At 37.7% G+C, this 15,146-nt stretch overlaps 1 protein-coding gene across 4 annotated transcripts in view; it reads right to left on the reverse strand.

The window, feature by feature from the left end:
• EML6 (EMAP like 6) overlaps positions 1-15,146 on the reverse strand; it is a 275,731-nt gene that overhangs the window by 163,319 nt on the left and 97,266 nt on the right. For 3 of the 4 annotated variants that reach the window (XR_013526605.1, XM_035272567.3, XM_078349319.1), the window contains exons 3-4: positions 4,259-4,418; positions 1,178-1,276 (exon numbers count right to left, since the gene is read on the reverse strand). Coding sequence is in view for 2 of the 4 variants with exons in the window: in XM_035272567.3 (XP_035128458.1) it covers positions 1,178-1,276; positions 4,259-4,418 (259 nt within the window). In the remaining 2 variants the exon portion in view is untranslated. Of the gene's footprint in view, positions 1-1,028; positions 1,068-1,177; positions 1,277-4,258; positions 4,419-15,146 lie in introns of those variants that run through there. The other variant, XM_078349320.1, reaches the window with a different exon arrangement.

Below are 15,146 nucleotides of genomic sequence, written 5' to 3' on the forward strand. Positions count from 1 at the left end.
GATCCTGGAGTAGAATTTGCAATATCTGTGGGGTCTCCTTATGACTACAAACCTCCACAGATGAATGTGCTATTCATATTTTTTTTTAATTTTAGAGTTCCTTCTAAGCAAGAGACAGCGAATTTCATGTTTAATTAGATCCTCATTCAACATCAAGCTTGTCCAACCATAGCCCAGAATGGCTGTGAATGCAGCCCAAAACAAATTTGTAAACTTTCTTAAGATATTATAAGACTGTTTTATTTTTAGCTCATCAGCTATTGTTAGTGTTAGTGTTTACGTGTGGCCCAAAATAATTCTTCCATTGTGGCCCAGGGAAGCCAAAAGATCGGACACCCTGTTCTACATGAACACTTGTATTGTGCAGAAATACAAAACAACCATGAAATCAAGTAAGATAGTCATGTGAATTGATTGTTTAAACTAGGGAAATCGAGCCAATAAAGGAGTTAAATTACTTTAATGATGCAAGACACTGGAGAAGTAGTTCTGATCAGTTTTATGTATATACTCACTTCATCCCCTAAGATTACACGGAATTATCATTTCTGATCATCCTGACTTCAATAGAAATGATAAGCAGGCAACGATTTACATTCAAGGTTCTCAGAAACAACCAAGAATCACAAAATTGTCATTGCATTCACTCAAAATTAAAATGTTTATCCTTGTAGTCATATTTTGTGACTGTTTTCTTCAAAACTATTTCTATTTCTAAGTGAAGACATCCAAATACATAATTTCAAATTCATTTTCATTTTCATTTTATAAAGCAGTAAAATGCCAGCATCAAAAATTTGCTTTGCCTATGAAAGGCAGTAGCAATTCATATAAATTATTTGATCACCAGAAGCACATTAACACAGTTAGCTATTAATCATGAAAAAAGAGGATGCCTGTAAGTTTAATAGGAAAAAATGTATACATGGCAAATTTACTTTTAAAAACATGTGAAGTCTGAGAAGCAGTAGCACAAGCCCCTCCACCCCCTAGTTCTGAAATCTGCATAGCTTGATCCAAATTCTTACCCGGTCAGAATGGCCGGTGGCTGAGGCCAGAAGTTTTCCCTTCCTCCAGTCCCAAATGCAGACTGTGTTTTTGGCATCCAATCCCACAGAGGCCAAACGCTAAGAACCCCCTAGTTCTGAAATCTGCATAGCTTGATCCAAATTCTTACCCGGTCAGAATGGCCGGTGGCTGAGGCCAGAAGTTTTCCCTTCCTCCAGTCCCAAATGCAGACTGTGTTTTTGGCATCCAATCCCACAGAGGCCAAACGCTAAGAATAAGAACAATAATTTAGTACCTAAAAGTGATGGGAATATTTATTCACAAGTTAAGAAACAGTTACTATCTCCTATGCATCAAGTATTGAATTTCTTATTACAAAGCGATTTCTCAAAACCCATCTTAAACCCAAAACTAAAAATTTCACAAGAGATGACTTCCATTGGTATATGTTGAAATTTCAAAAGCCTAAAAGCTACAGCTCCTTTATCCTTTTAAAGGCTAAGAAACATACATGTAAACTCTCATGAAATCTCTGCTAAGTCAATAGAAATTACAGAAACAGAACTTGAAGGCAGCATTTGGAATTTTTAACTTAAGATTTTTAGGTAAAAATCTTAATGTGAGATTTAATAGGGTTCCATAGTCTAAAAGCATCAAACTGCTAAAATTTAAGGGCTTGACAAACAGAATTCAATAAATGAACATTATTTTCATTTTTAGTTTTCCATAATTTTACAAACATTTAAGGTAACTTTTTTATAATCCAAGTAGAGGTAATCTGGTACTTCACCACCCAGCTTAAATTCCTTGGGTCAGAACCTGCTCTCAAAGAAAAAATAAAATTTAACACACATGATCATAATCAAAGTCAAAAGTGTGAAAAACAGGCAACAGTCATACCAAAATCAGAGTTTCTTACAGGATATCACTTAGAAGGAGACAGCATTGTGCAAGAAAGAGGTCTGAACTATAAGTAGATTTGGCTTCTCTTCACTTCTAAGTAACCAGACATAACTTGTAAAATTAACCTCCTTAAATCTCGGTTTTCTCATTTCTACAACGGGTATAAAAATACTCATTTTTTTCTACTTAGTGGAATTGTTGTACGGGTCAAATGAAGTAATATAAATGAAAAGATTTTAAAAATATGGCAATCCCCAAGTGTAAGAGTATCTGAATGCTGAGTATGTACGAGAGTGTGTCTGTGTACGTGCACACTCAGCGCAGAGGGAACAGTCAGTCACATATGGCTAAATGTATACATGTGCCATTATGCAGGGATTATTCAGGTTTCTTCACTAAAGATGGCTTCCATTAGGAATTTTTAACATAATGCACACAGTTGGGGTTTTATTAAATGTGTCCTTAAGAAATGTCTTTGCAGTAATTTTTAACTGAGAGTTTCAGCAATGGAAGTAAGATATGGTTGTATTTTTATTCATAAGAAAATTGGAGTGGGTGAATTCCATTCAGCTCATTCTTTTTCAAGAGAAAAAAAAGCAGGTAACATAAAGAGGGGTACTGAAGCAAAACCCACATTTTTTGATTGAGAAAAAGCTGAAAGAAACTTACTTTGTTCGTCTGTAGTGACAGGCCCCATAGCTACCTAAAATGCATTTCTATTGCCTTTTGTTGACTGTGAGGTGAGGGGCCGTTTGTCATTTCTAAATGTCATTCTATTCCAGTGAACTCTGTCCAGGGAGTAAGGCAGACCTGAAGCAATAATCATCAACAAGCCACGAAATCCATCGTGGCTACATACAGGAGGTTATTTCTCTCACCTGACAGTTAAAACCATGCAATCCATCCCCACTCACTATCCTTCAACATGAAACCTGCAGGAGAATAGCTAGGATTCGAACATAAATTAACATGGACAAAAACTAAGTTAAAGCTGGATTTCCCTCTGCTGCACTACATTTTCTTGTGACACTTCAGAACAAATTTTGATAAAGAATGATTGCTTGAATAACAAAATCAGATTAGAGAACGTGCATACCAGAACACAATAAGCATACATTTACATTTGTACATCCGTATGCATTCTGACTCAGTTTATTCAGGAAGTCAATATAACTGCGAGCCTGAACAAATACTAGCATCCAGCTATTTCTCTTTAGATGTAGACATACAAGGGAATGTATGCATTAAACTGACTCACTAGATGAGATTACAGCGGGGTAAAAGCAAGAACATATATTCCAGGGGTCTACAAATGCAGTGAATCTAGTTCTAGAAAGAAGTGACTAGTGATCGATGCTCTCTTAAAATAGCAGAAAACACCAAGTAAATGCTCATTGTTTTCCAAAAGTGACTCAACTCCTAAAATCCACTGAATTTCCCACAGACTTTCAGCTCAGTCAAGCCTCTATGAATAATTTCACAGATCTTTGCATGGCACCAATTTACAGAATTAACTCTGAAATTTGTCAAAAATTAGATTGAAGGAATTAACAGGCAGAAACATGGAGGGTGAGAGAAACAGAGGAAGGGTGGCATAGGAAACGGAGGTGGCTTGGGAGATGGGGAGAAGAGGCTCAGCCTTAGCGAGAAAGTGAATGCAGCTGGAGTCAGGAGGTGAATGCAGCTGGAACCAGGGATGACCCCCCTCAGTTTTCACTTTCTTTTTCTAGAACATATCAACCTATCTTTTCTGCCAAGTGTTGCTGTAGGTCAAAGGGAGAAGAGAAAACATTGTTGGGTGGGGAAGGGGGGTATTGGCAAGGCTTTGTGAAAACTTCTGAAGCCTGAATCACTTCAAGGGGTAAAAGGGTCAACAGGACACTTCAGGTAGAGAGGACAGACTGAGGAAGGGCCTGGAGATAGAAACATGCAAGATTATTAGGAGGTGATGTCATCTTTTGAAAGCAAGAGGTACTACAGTCATGCTCAGGGCTTAAGGTCTGTGAATAAGGCATGGTCCAGCCCTTACTCCAAACAGGAAGCTAACAACAGACAACAAAGTAGAATTACTGGGCTATGGTGAACCTGATCAGTGTAAATTCATGACTTCTTTTATGAAGGCTTTTTAACCAGATGGTGGGACGAGGGGACTCGAAACCAAGGCCTATCCAGACCTTGGTGTTAGTGCCACAGCTTTAACGAGCATAAAACAAGTGCAAGATTCTAAAGGGCTGTGCCAAGAGAACCAGCAAGGGTTGATGGACTTTGAGTCTGCTGGCTATTTGTATTTCAGTTTTAGATGAATTGTGAGAAGTCATTAAATAAAACAGATAAAGTAGATACACACCTGTCCATCTGAGTCAAAAGCCAGGCAGGCAACTCCATGTGTATGGACATCTTTAAGAATAGACACAGTCTGGACATTATAGGAATCCCATACGCATATATATGGCTCCTTCCCGACTTGGCCAGTTGCAACAAGAGTTTTGTCTGGGTGTAAGGCAAGGCTGAAAGAGAAAAAGGTCTCTTTTCACATCTTTCGACTGAAGAAAACACAGATCACCTTCTATCCAAAGCTGTTTCTCATTTAAATTATCTAACAAGGTGATCTCAAGAGAGTGAGTCTGAACTGTCCCCAAAGTAATTAATTACCTGATTTGTCTAATTGAAATTTTCACTTTAGCAGAGAGGCTTAGCACAGTTTGACAATTTCATTTGGTCTTACCCAACAGTTGCCTTGAAAAATCGACTCTATTATGATTGTAATTATTCAATTTAAAATCATCTCTATGGTTTTTATAATTGCTTTACATTATGAAATTTACTTACTGATTTTCAAAATATTATGCATTTTCAAGTGAGCTTTTGACTTTAAGTTTTTTAAAAATGTTGTTGCTAGGGAAAGTTTCTCTTCTCAGAATTAAACCTGCTTGCAGAAGTGCTGGGTGCTATCCTCATTAGGATTTCAAAGCATGGAGGGGTCCCGGAGTCAAGTGCTGTTTCTGTGTCTGTTGCTATAGATTATACATTTTAAGTTAAAGTTTCCATTTTACATAGATCACTGTGACACCAGAAAAACTACAAATTACAATTGTGGTTTGTATAGCAATTTTTCTCTGTAGTTCAATAAAAACAAAACTTGGTCAAATACCAACTGGCATTTTAAGGAGTCGGTAGCTGTTCAGAGTCACGTATTACTTTTCCTAGATGAAAAAAAAAAAATCACCCCAATATTTTAATGTTAAATTCATTGTGTACAGACATTGTGCCTTTCTAAAAAATGTAAGTTGGGAATCGAATGCACATTACCGATATAGGAAACCAGCTCATTGTATAAACTTCTGCTTATATAATAAACAAAAAGAAATTGCCCACCTTTTCAGCATCTGTTTACACAGTAAATGGGCTTTTTCCAGTTTTTAGCATGATATTAATCAGAGTATATGTTCTGACATCAGACACAGGATTTGCATGTTGGCCACCCTTACTATCTCTGGTTCTTAGGACAAATTACTTGATCTCTTTTGCCTCAGTTTCTTCATCTAAAAATTGAGATAATACAGAAAATGGCTCACATAGTGAATCTAGAGTACTTAGCAGAGTGCCTGGCACATAGCACTGAATTCAAATTTTGTCATTTGTGTAACTGGCATTATATATCTATAACCAATATAAGCTTGTCTGTATGAATATAATACGGCTTCCAAAAACAAAATATGTACTTTGAATGCATGTTGGCCATCTGAAAAGTGCTTGCTGGAAAATGTATCCTCAAGAATCTTCATAAGCAAGTATTATTAAAAGATCACCCCTATAAAAGGGTAGCTTTTCACAACAGATGAACACGAAAAGCTTTGTAACTTTTTAAGGTTGTAGAACAGTTTAGCATTCAGTTGGTGAGAGATGTTCACGAGAATGGACCCTCTCAATATCAATTCTATTGAGATACAGCTGGTATTTCAAAGTGTCTAGATGTGCCAGAAAACTGCAAGATTATGGCACGCCATGTTTGTTCATTAAGCTGAGTGGATGGAAGCAGTCTGAAAACCCTGTCTGCGGTAAACCAGTATATTTTAGCTCAACCACTTATTCAACAGGTTCTTATGGACCTATGATATGTCAGCAATAGTACCGTAGATATATAAACACCAATCACATGGCTGTCTTTCAAGAAGCCCACTTTCAGAGGAAAGACAGACATGTAAAGAAATAATTACAGTATGTCAATATGTATACATAGTAACATAGAAAGATGGTGGATACAGTAGCCAGCTGCCCAGGACATCAGGGAAGACATGAGTTCACAGGAAAGACAAAGTGCAAAGGGGGGGTTCATGTGAAAAGACAACGTACTCCACAGTTGGCAAGAAATGAGATGGGTCAGGCAGGCAGAGGCAGCTCTTGAAAGCCATCTTAGCCAGGCCAGGAAATTAGGGTACAATTGACAATTTTGAGCAGGACACAGCATAAACAGTTTCGTAGTTGAGGAAGTAATGAAATGCCATGGCAAGGACAGATCTGTGAGGGGTGTTAGGAGAGGCAAGGTGGTCAGTTAGGGACCAGGAAGAGACAGTGAGGGAAGACATGGGTAGAGGGGATAGAGAAGAAGAGTTAAGAGCTATTGGGGTGAGAACAGAGGGGGAAAGGTTTAGAATGTTTGAGACTAAGGAAAAGCTTGGGCACATTGAAGGTGACAGAATACGTTGTGTGGGCAACTGGGTTTGTAACTCACAGAGCCTGGCTACGGTAGTTTGAAGCCTATGAGCCTGGTGCTGGGAAAAGATGGCCTTAACTCTATCCAATTTTTCGTGGGGAAACCAAGAAGACTCCTCAAGTCAGGTTAGCATCACACCTGGAGTCCTAAAGGCTAGAATGAAAAGGATTGACTAGACTGCATGCTTCATGAGGGCAGCAGCTGTCTTCCATGACTCTAAACAGTTCCTGGAATATCATACAACAGAGTAAGCATTAACAAAATACTTGAAGAGGGAGTGAATGGTGCCAACAATCTTGGTTGTCGTATTGCCCCTTCACCTGCTACAGTCAAAAGGTTCTACCCAGGGATTAGAAAATAAAGAATGAGCTTATTTCCCCTGGATGGCCAGAAACACTTTCAAGAGATAGAAATTAAACTCTTTTGCTGTGATCACAGCTTCTATTTTAAAATCCTTTAGATATTTGGTAGATTCCTGAGATTCGGAAGCATCTAGAAGGAAATAATAAATCCCTACTCCAGACAGTTGTTCTTACTCTACTTCCGTAATTCCTGACATATTTCAGTTCTTTGAATGAGGTAGTTGGGGAGAACGGAATAAATGGATTTCAAGAAGTCTTTAAGCCTTCAAGTAACTTACCAGCCTTAGTAACTCAATTAGCAGTGCTACCCCAAAACAGTTCACATTTTGGATGTCAAGTATTTTCACTCTGCTTATTATTCTTTTCATTCACATTGAAGCCCATAAATTTACCACATTTATTAAAAAGTTCACATTGCAATTTTTTTTCTTGCCAGAAGTTCCTTCACACTGTGTGTTAAATCATCTCTTTACAGCCCACAATACCCCTTTCTCTAGTCCTCCTTTGCCCTTTGAGTACATTAAGAAAGTAAGTTTTTTCTCCTTTCATGAGCCAGAGTCTCTGACTGCAACCTCTATGGCTTGATGCAACATGATGGCTTAGAGTGACTCATAATGTTACCATTTATCTACGTCCATGTGAAGAACAGCAAGAACAGAGAACCACATTGATTCACTTTACTATTTGTTCCCTTTCCAATCAGCTTCCCAGAAACTCCACTCCTTTCACCAGAAAGACAAAAATGATAGCATCCATGTCTCATCCAGGGCACAGCCAAATGGCGTTTACTTCTATTTTAAATTTGTCATGTAATTTCAGGAGCACTTTTTAAGCCTCTTAGACAAGAAAAGCTCACAAACTTTACTCACTAGATTTGCAAGAGAATAATATAAGGTATCAATAAATGGTGGAGTTATACATTTATTTACTATTTAATAAATCAAATTCCAAACATCTTGGAATTTTAGTTCAGAAGCATTTGAATTGACAGGCAAGTATTATGTTTCAGTTTTCCTCACATGAAACCAAATCCTTCCTATTCTAAATCCTTCAGAACTGCTCTCTGCTCCTTTGTGAGGGCTCTGAGCCTCAGAAGCCACCCTCCAGCCACGCTGCTAGTCACGGCAGATTAAAAGGTCAGGTCTTTGGATACAGTTAAGGGGCTGTGATGGAAAGAACACTGTCCCCTGAATTGCTGGGCTTTTGATGACATCTCATGAGAAATGGCCACTATTGTGTCCTTCTATAGAGGAAGTCACAGAAGCGGAGAGCACCATAGTTACACAAAATCCTTATTCCACCTAGGACTTCTCATCACCTTCTTCACCATGTTGTGACTGGAAGTATGAACACTAGCTATCTCTATTTTAAGTGTATCTGCCAGTTGAGAGTTCGTATATTCAATTCTTTGCTTTCCTAAGAAAACTTGCAACTTTTACAAGTTATTTTAGCTACAACAGTGCTGTCACAATATTAAAATTTTAAAGTTGACTCCCTTTCACTGAGAGTCTCAACACAATGAAAGTCTCATCCCACACCTACATAAAAAGGTTTAGTGTCACTATTTTTTCCTTTGGTATTCAGTCTATTGCATTTATTGTATTTCACATAGTTTTGAAAGAACTATTTTTTAATATATAAACCTAGTTCCTTTGGGAAATCCCATCTTCTGTTACCATAGCAATAGAGAGCACTGCAGAGAAGGACTTTCTTCAACCTATCTGGGAGAAGAAATTGATTTGTTTCTCTAGCATGCCAGGAGGGCAAAAGCATGTCTTCCTGATGATGTCAGATGAGATCAGGAAGATTTCCAAATATGCTGTGTAGAAGAAAAGATGAGAATCAAACCAGTCATGGAAAGAGACGGCCTTGCTTATGAAGTTGAACCACTATCACCAAAAAAACACTGATCAATACTAATCATTCTTGATTCCTTGAGGCAAAAAATTATATGAGCACTTGTTCCAAGTACAGTATTTTAAAAACATTCATCATTCTTAAGCCTCATTTCATTTTTGTCCCAGGCTGCTTCAGCGAGTCTCTCAGTAATAATTTATATGTTTAGATTTTTTTTAAAGGTCTCACTAGGAAAGCATGAAAGCCTTTCTCCCTCCCTTCCCTGAATGTAACCTTGAGAGCTGCTTTCCAATGTCAGAGACAGAGGCACATCCAAATCATGAGGTTGGATTGTCTGAGGACAGAAGGGGAGGTTGCTGCTTTGGGGATTGAAGGGGGAACAGCCCAAAAAGTGACCCAACCCAGAATCATCAGTGGATGTTCATCTGCAAGGCAGAAAAGGCAAAGGCAGGCCTGATTTGAACAGAGTAGACTGGTGGCAGTGGAACCTCAGATGGGGATGGCTGTGTTCCAGTCCTGGTCCCGAGAGGTATGCTTAGCACTTGAGTATCCCACCACAACTGTGATCTCATCTGACATTCTCCACTTCTGTGACTTCCTCTGTAGCAGGACACAATAGTTGGCCATTTCTCCTGAGATCTTATCAAAATCCCAAGAATTCAGAGGACAGGGTTCTTTCACCTGGGAAGCACAAACAGGAATGACAGCAACATGGACAAACCACCAGGATCCATTGCCATTTTCCTAAACTGTGTGAATCCATGGCCGAGCAGGGAGTCCCTAAAACTGGACTTTACCAAGTTTGATGAGTGGTGTATCTAATGAGAATGTGATTTAGAAAAATAAAGAAATTTGATATCTTGCCATAACTGTATGCCATACTTACTGGTATAAAACTGTATTCCAGCAATATCTTCATATAAAAGAATGCTTAAAAGCACAGCCACACAGTGGCATGGATGGAGCCAGTTCAGACTGGCCACCAAAAACTAAGTTTTAGCAACTTTGTAAACCAGTTAATCACAGCCACTGTTAGATATTATATAGATTTACAGTTATATAAATGTTAAAAGCAAAGGTAATACACACTGAAAGCTCACTATCTGGTAATTATTTTACTACATTTCAATCTTCTCTGTAGTCCTGACATTATTTATTGCTATCCTACCCATATGGTAGAAATACCATAGATGGTGTGTTACTACACACCTCTTCCGAACTCCATTTTCAATGATGTCACATTGGTGGCTAGAAGTCAGCCATAGTGGGTATATTTACATCATGGAAATCAGCAAGTGCTACAAATCAGGGCTTAATTTATTGTCTTGTTGACTGTCTAGACTTAAGAGATAAGATAAAATATTGATAGTGTAGAATAAACCTAAAAGTGTATTACTCTGCCCCTGTTACATTGTGAATACAAAAAATTGAGAAAACATTTTCAATATTCCCTCACATCATTGACCAACAAGTATAGTTCCAACAAGAATGTTGGCTGATAGCTTTATTTACACTCATAAGAAAAATGTAAAACATATACATCTTGGAACTTTAATCATTTGCCAATGATGTCAACAACTTCTTTGCTGAACCAGATGGTAATCAAGAATTTATTCCTCATTCATTTTGTCAAGTCATGGTTAAACTGCAACCAAAGACTGATCACAGATACTGGAGTTTAGAAAAAAGAAAAGAAAAAAAAATCAGTGAAAGCATTCTATCAGAACTGATTGGCTATGTGGAATTAATAAAAACAATGATATTATTTGCAAGTTGTGCATTACTCATTTATATCAATAAAATGTATAAGTTTATTAGTGCATATGCATACATTTTATTTTTCTCCTGGAGAGTTGTTTGTTCAGCAACAAGTGCATCACTGAAACCTGTCTCCTCTACTTACTGGCAAAGAACAGTCTCCCATAAATCATCTTCAGCAAATTACTCAACCTCTCTGTGCCCATTTCTCATTCATAAGCATGGGAATAACAACAGTACCTACTTCAAAGAAAATAGGTATTATGAGGACTTAATAAATCCTAAATCAGTGATTAAAATAGTAGCACTTAAAACATAGCACTATATAGGTAGTATTGTTATTGATTAACTGCTATGGGATAGACTCACATGAAACCTACCCCTCACCCCCAGGAATGGACATTGTAAGTCAGGGAAACTCATGTACATAAAAAGCTATAGTGAACTCTCCTCAAATTTAAAAATAAGACTATCCTCTGAGATTTAAACTGGTAAAAACCATTCAGAATAAACAATACAAGTTATCCGAAGATGCCTTCCTAAGGAAAAAGCATCTAAAGCAAGAAAAATAGTTTAGAAGTTTAATCCAGTCATGACTGGACGGTGAGAAAACCTGCACTCAGCTACTAGGAAAACATATACAACACATGTATATACACACATACATGTATGTATATGTCTGAGAGAAAAAATGTTAATAAAAGTACAACTTCTGCTTCAAGTCTTTATAAAAAGGAGTTAGAATTAAGATGGAATATTGCTCTAACGATAGACATATAAATCAATGGTATAGAATTGAATCCACAAATAGATCCACACTTACATGATCGACCCATTTCCAGCAAAAGTGTTATGGTAACTCATAGGAGGAAAGATTGTTTTTCAACAGATAGTGCTGGAATAACTAGATATCCTTAAGGAAAATAAGTAAACTTCACTCTTCCCTTTTACCATAGTCAAAAAAAAAAAAAAAATGTAAGCACTAAACTGTGTAATTGATAGGAAAAAAAATTTAAGAACATCTTTGTGACCTTTGAAAGATAATGGTCTCTTAGAGAAAAAACAAGCATAAAAACCATTTTAAAAAAAAAAACATAAATTGGACTTTTAAAAAACATCAAAACTGCTAGTCTTTGACAAACACTATTAGGAAAATGAAAAGACAAACCACAGACTAGGAAAATAAAAAGGGAAAACAACAAAATCACGAAAACTTCTACCCAGAATATATAAGAATGCTTACAATTTAATAAGAACACAATTTAAAATATGGCTAAAAGACTTGAACATCATCAAGGACAACTAAAATTAAAAAGACTGACAATACCAAGTGTTGCTGAAGACATAGAGCAACTGGAATGCACAAACACTGCTAACAGGAAATGTAAAATGATGAATCACTTTGGAAAGTCATTTGACAGTTGCTTTTAAACCTAAGATTACCATTATGATCTAGCAATTCCACTCTTTGGAATTTATACAAGAGAAATAAAAAGGAAATGTCTAAACAAAGACTCGCATACAAGTCTTCGTAGATTTATAAGAGCCAGAAATTGGAAATAAGTCACATGTCCAACAGGTGAATGGATATATTATCATCTATTCATGCAATGGAATTGTTCTCAGCCATAAACAGAAATGAAACTACTGACAACCACAGCATGGATGAATCTCAAAAATAGTATATTGAGTGAAAGAACCCTAGAGCATTCAGTGGAATAGTCAAGTCACTAATACCTTCATCATATGTTAGGAGCCAAGAAATACTGTTTCTAGTTGACAATCCCAAAAATAAAAAGTATTAAAATATAACCTAAAGGTAAATGGTAAGGGAATTAAAAAAATAACCCCTCAGGGAGGAGAAGGAAAGTGATGTAAGCATGGTATACCTAAGCTACATCCTCATGTATCTTAAAAGGAAGTCAACATGTCTAAAGAAAATAAGAAACAGCCATTAATTGTACTGTTTTGACATGTGGAAGTAGTCACCATAGAGAACAGTCATGAAAATTAGAAGTGTTCCTTTGAAAAGTAGATTGCAGATAGCAAAAGAGCAGGGGCAAATTTACATTATAATGCTTTCTGTAATTTTGTGTGTGTCTCCATTGTTCTGATACAAATGTAAAGATTAAAACATAACAAAAATGATCCTGGAGAAATATAAATTGATTAACTTACACAAGAAGCCATCTGGTGGTTTAGAAGTCTTCCACAGGCAGGAAGTGGGATGCGTTGTCTGATGGCTCTATCAGATTTATCAACCCCCAGATGTCCTCATCAGTATAATTGCTACTGATAAAAGAATTTGATCAGCATGGCTAGTCTTACAGCACATTCTTTGAAAAAGGAGAAATACTGCATAAGATTGTAACACAACAATTTGCTAATGAGAAGTTTCACTAATGAGAGGGGTCTATGTGAAACCCAGCTTTCTGGAGCTATTCATCTTTTTTTTCCTCCTCTCTTTAAGCAAGGAGTATGACTCAAGCATTGAGGGTTATATCTGGCAAAAGTTCTGTTAATTTGGTATAATTAAATATGCCAGTCATGTGTTTCAGTAAGGTCTGATTAAATACTTTAGAGAAGTCATTAATGAATCCATCTGGTCTAGTGGCTTTGCCAGATGGCAAAATGTTACTATCTCTATCTGTGCTGCTCCTGGAGCATTCTACCTCTCTTGTAGAATAGCACACAGTCATTTTCCGGGTAAGTCTTAATTTGCTAGTTTATACTATCAAGGGATTTGGAAAGTTGAAAGCAAGCCTAATATTACACCATACCGACTGAGCCACAAGATTAAGACTGCGTTAAATGGCCTATCATTCTACTGTTGAATTCAAAGTGATTTCATCATTTTCCATTTCCTTGGAATGTTCTGCCATCCATGAGTGGAGAGTCAGCACCACAGGGAGAGATGACCAGCTGTATTACACACACACACACACACACACACACACACACACACAAGGTAACACTCTAAGATGAGAAGAATTTCAATTGTTTCAAAACTGAAACCCTGGAAGTATTTTCTCCATGTGGATGGTCACTTAAAAACTGGCCACTTGTTTAAGCACAGAGTTGCACAGCCTTGTGAAAGTGCATTAAAATGGCAGTCTTCAAGCTGTTTTGATACCTTGATCATGCAGGGTTAGCCTTTAACTTACTAATTCCCTCACCAGCTTGGTCAAAATGCAAGGCATTCTCCAAAGCACTGACAATGGCAACTTTAAAATAATCACTTCACCAACTGGTGCCCAAGATAAAGGCTTAAACCAAAGTGACAACCGGGGCTTGGAGCTGCTGGAGGAGGGTCTAAGGTAGTTTGATGAAGGTATGAGGCGAAGTTAAAGCTGAGAAAAGAGCCCAGTGTTTTATCACCACTGTCAACCCCTTACCCCTCAAATGCATTGACTCCTCAAGCTGAAGAATAGAGTTAAATTGAGGTCCTATTTTTTTTGTCACTAAGCCAAGTTTGACTAATTGACCAGTTTAGTTGGCTTTGATCATTTATGCTCATGAAACTGTTGCTTCCAAGTGTACTTCCTGGCCATACGGAAGCTACAGACACCACACTACAGCAGCTCACACTCAGAGCTCTGGCTCTTGTTTTGATCCTGCGGTTAACAGCAACTCCCTTCCCCTACAGTTTCATTTTGTTCCTCTTCCTTCTGTCCTCTTTCCCTTTCAAGTTCTTCCTGTGTCTTTAAATGAGGGTCATATGTAATATTTCATCCAGCATGTTTGTGTTTGGAGTAAGTGGCAGGAAGGAGAGCACCTGTGTCACCTCAGCCTCCCAGGATTCCAGAACTGGGAGCTCACCCTTGACTCTTGCCCACCACCCTCAATTCTGCAACAGTTTGGATTCAGTCACTGTGGAACTATCACTAAACTTGCCCTAAGTGACTAATTAAACTGTTTTTAAGATTTTATGTGTAAGAGAGGGTCTCTCTACCAAGTAGAGAACACATTGCAGTGCTTATCTGCCCAATGGGGTAAACAGGAATGCTAAGCACAGAGTCTGAGACAGTGAGCACTCAAATAGTAGGAATAAGTAAAGTAACAAGGCCTTTTATCAAAGCAATTATTGTAATTTTTTTTTGAGACGGGATCTCACTCTATTGCCCAGGGTGAAGTGCAGTGGTATGATCACAGCCTCAACAGGGATGAGTGATCCTCCCATCTCAGCTCCCGAGCAGCTGAGACCACAGGCACATGCCACCATGTCAGGCTAATTTTTGTATTTTTTTTTTTTTTTTTTTTTTAGAGACAGGGTTTCGCCATGTTGCCCAGCCTGGTCTCAAACTCCTGGGCTCAAGCAATCTGCCCACCTCAACCTCCCAAAGGGCTGGGATTACAGTTGTGAGCCACTGCACCCTGCCTACTAAAATTATTACCAAGTTAAAAAAACTCAAACTCTTGGAAGTACCAGAGAAGTTACTTGTTGCGATTTTTAAATGCAGAAAATAAAAACTGTATTTCATTCTCTCTTGTGTCAGCGGCATTCATTCTAATTCTGCCATCAGCATTTTTTAAAAATGTTAGCT

Source organism: Callithrix jacchus, chromosome 14, assembly GCF_049354715.1.
Source record: "Callithrix jacchus isolate 240 chromosome 14, calJac240_pri, whole genome shotgun sequence".
Taxonomy (NCBI): domain Eukaryota; kingdom Metazoa; phylum Chordata; class Mammalia; order Primates; family Cebidae; genus Callithrix; species Callithrix jacchus.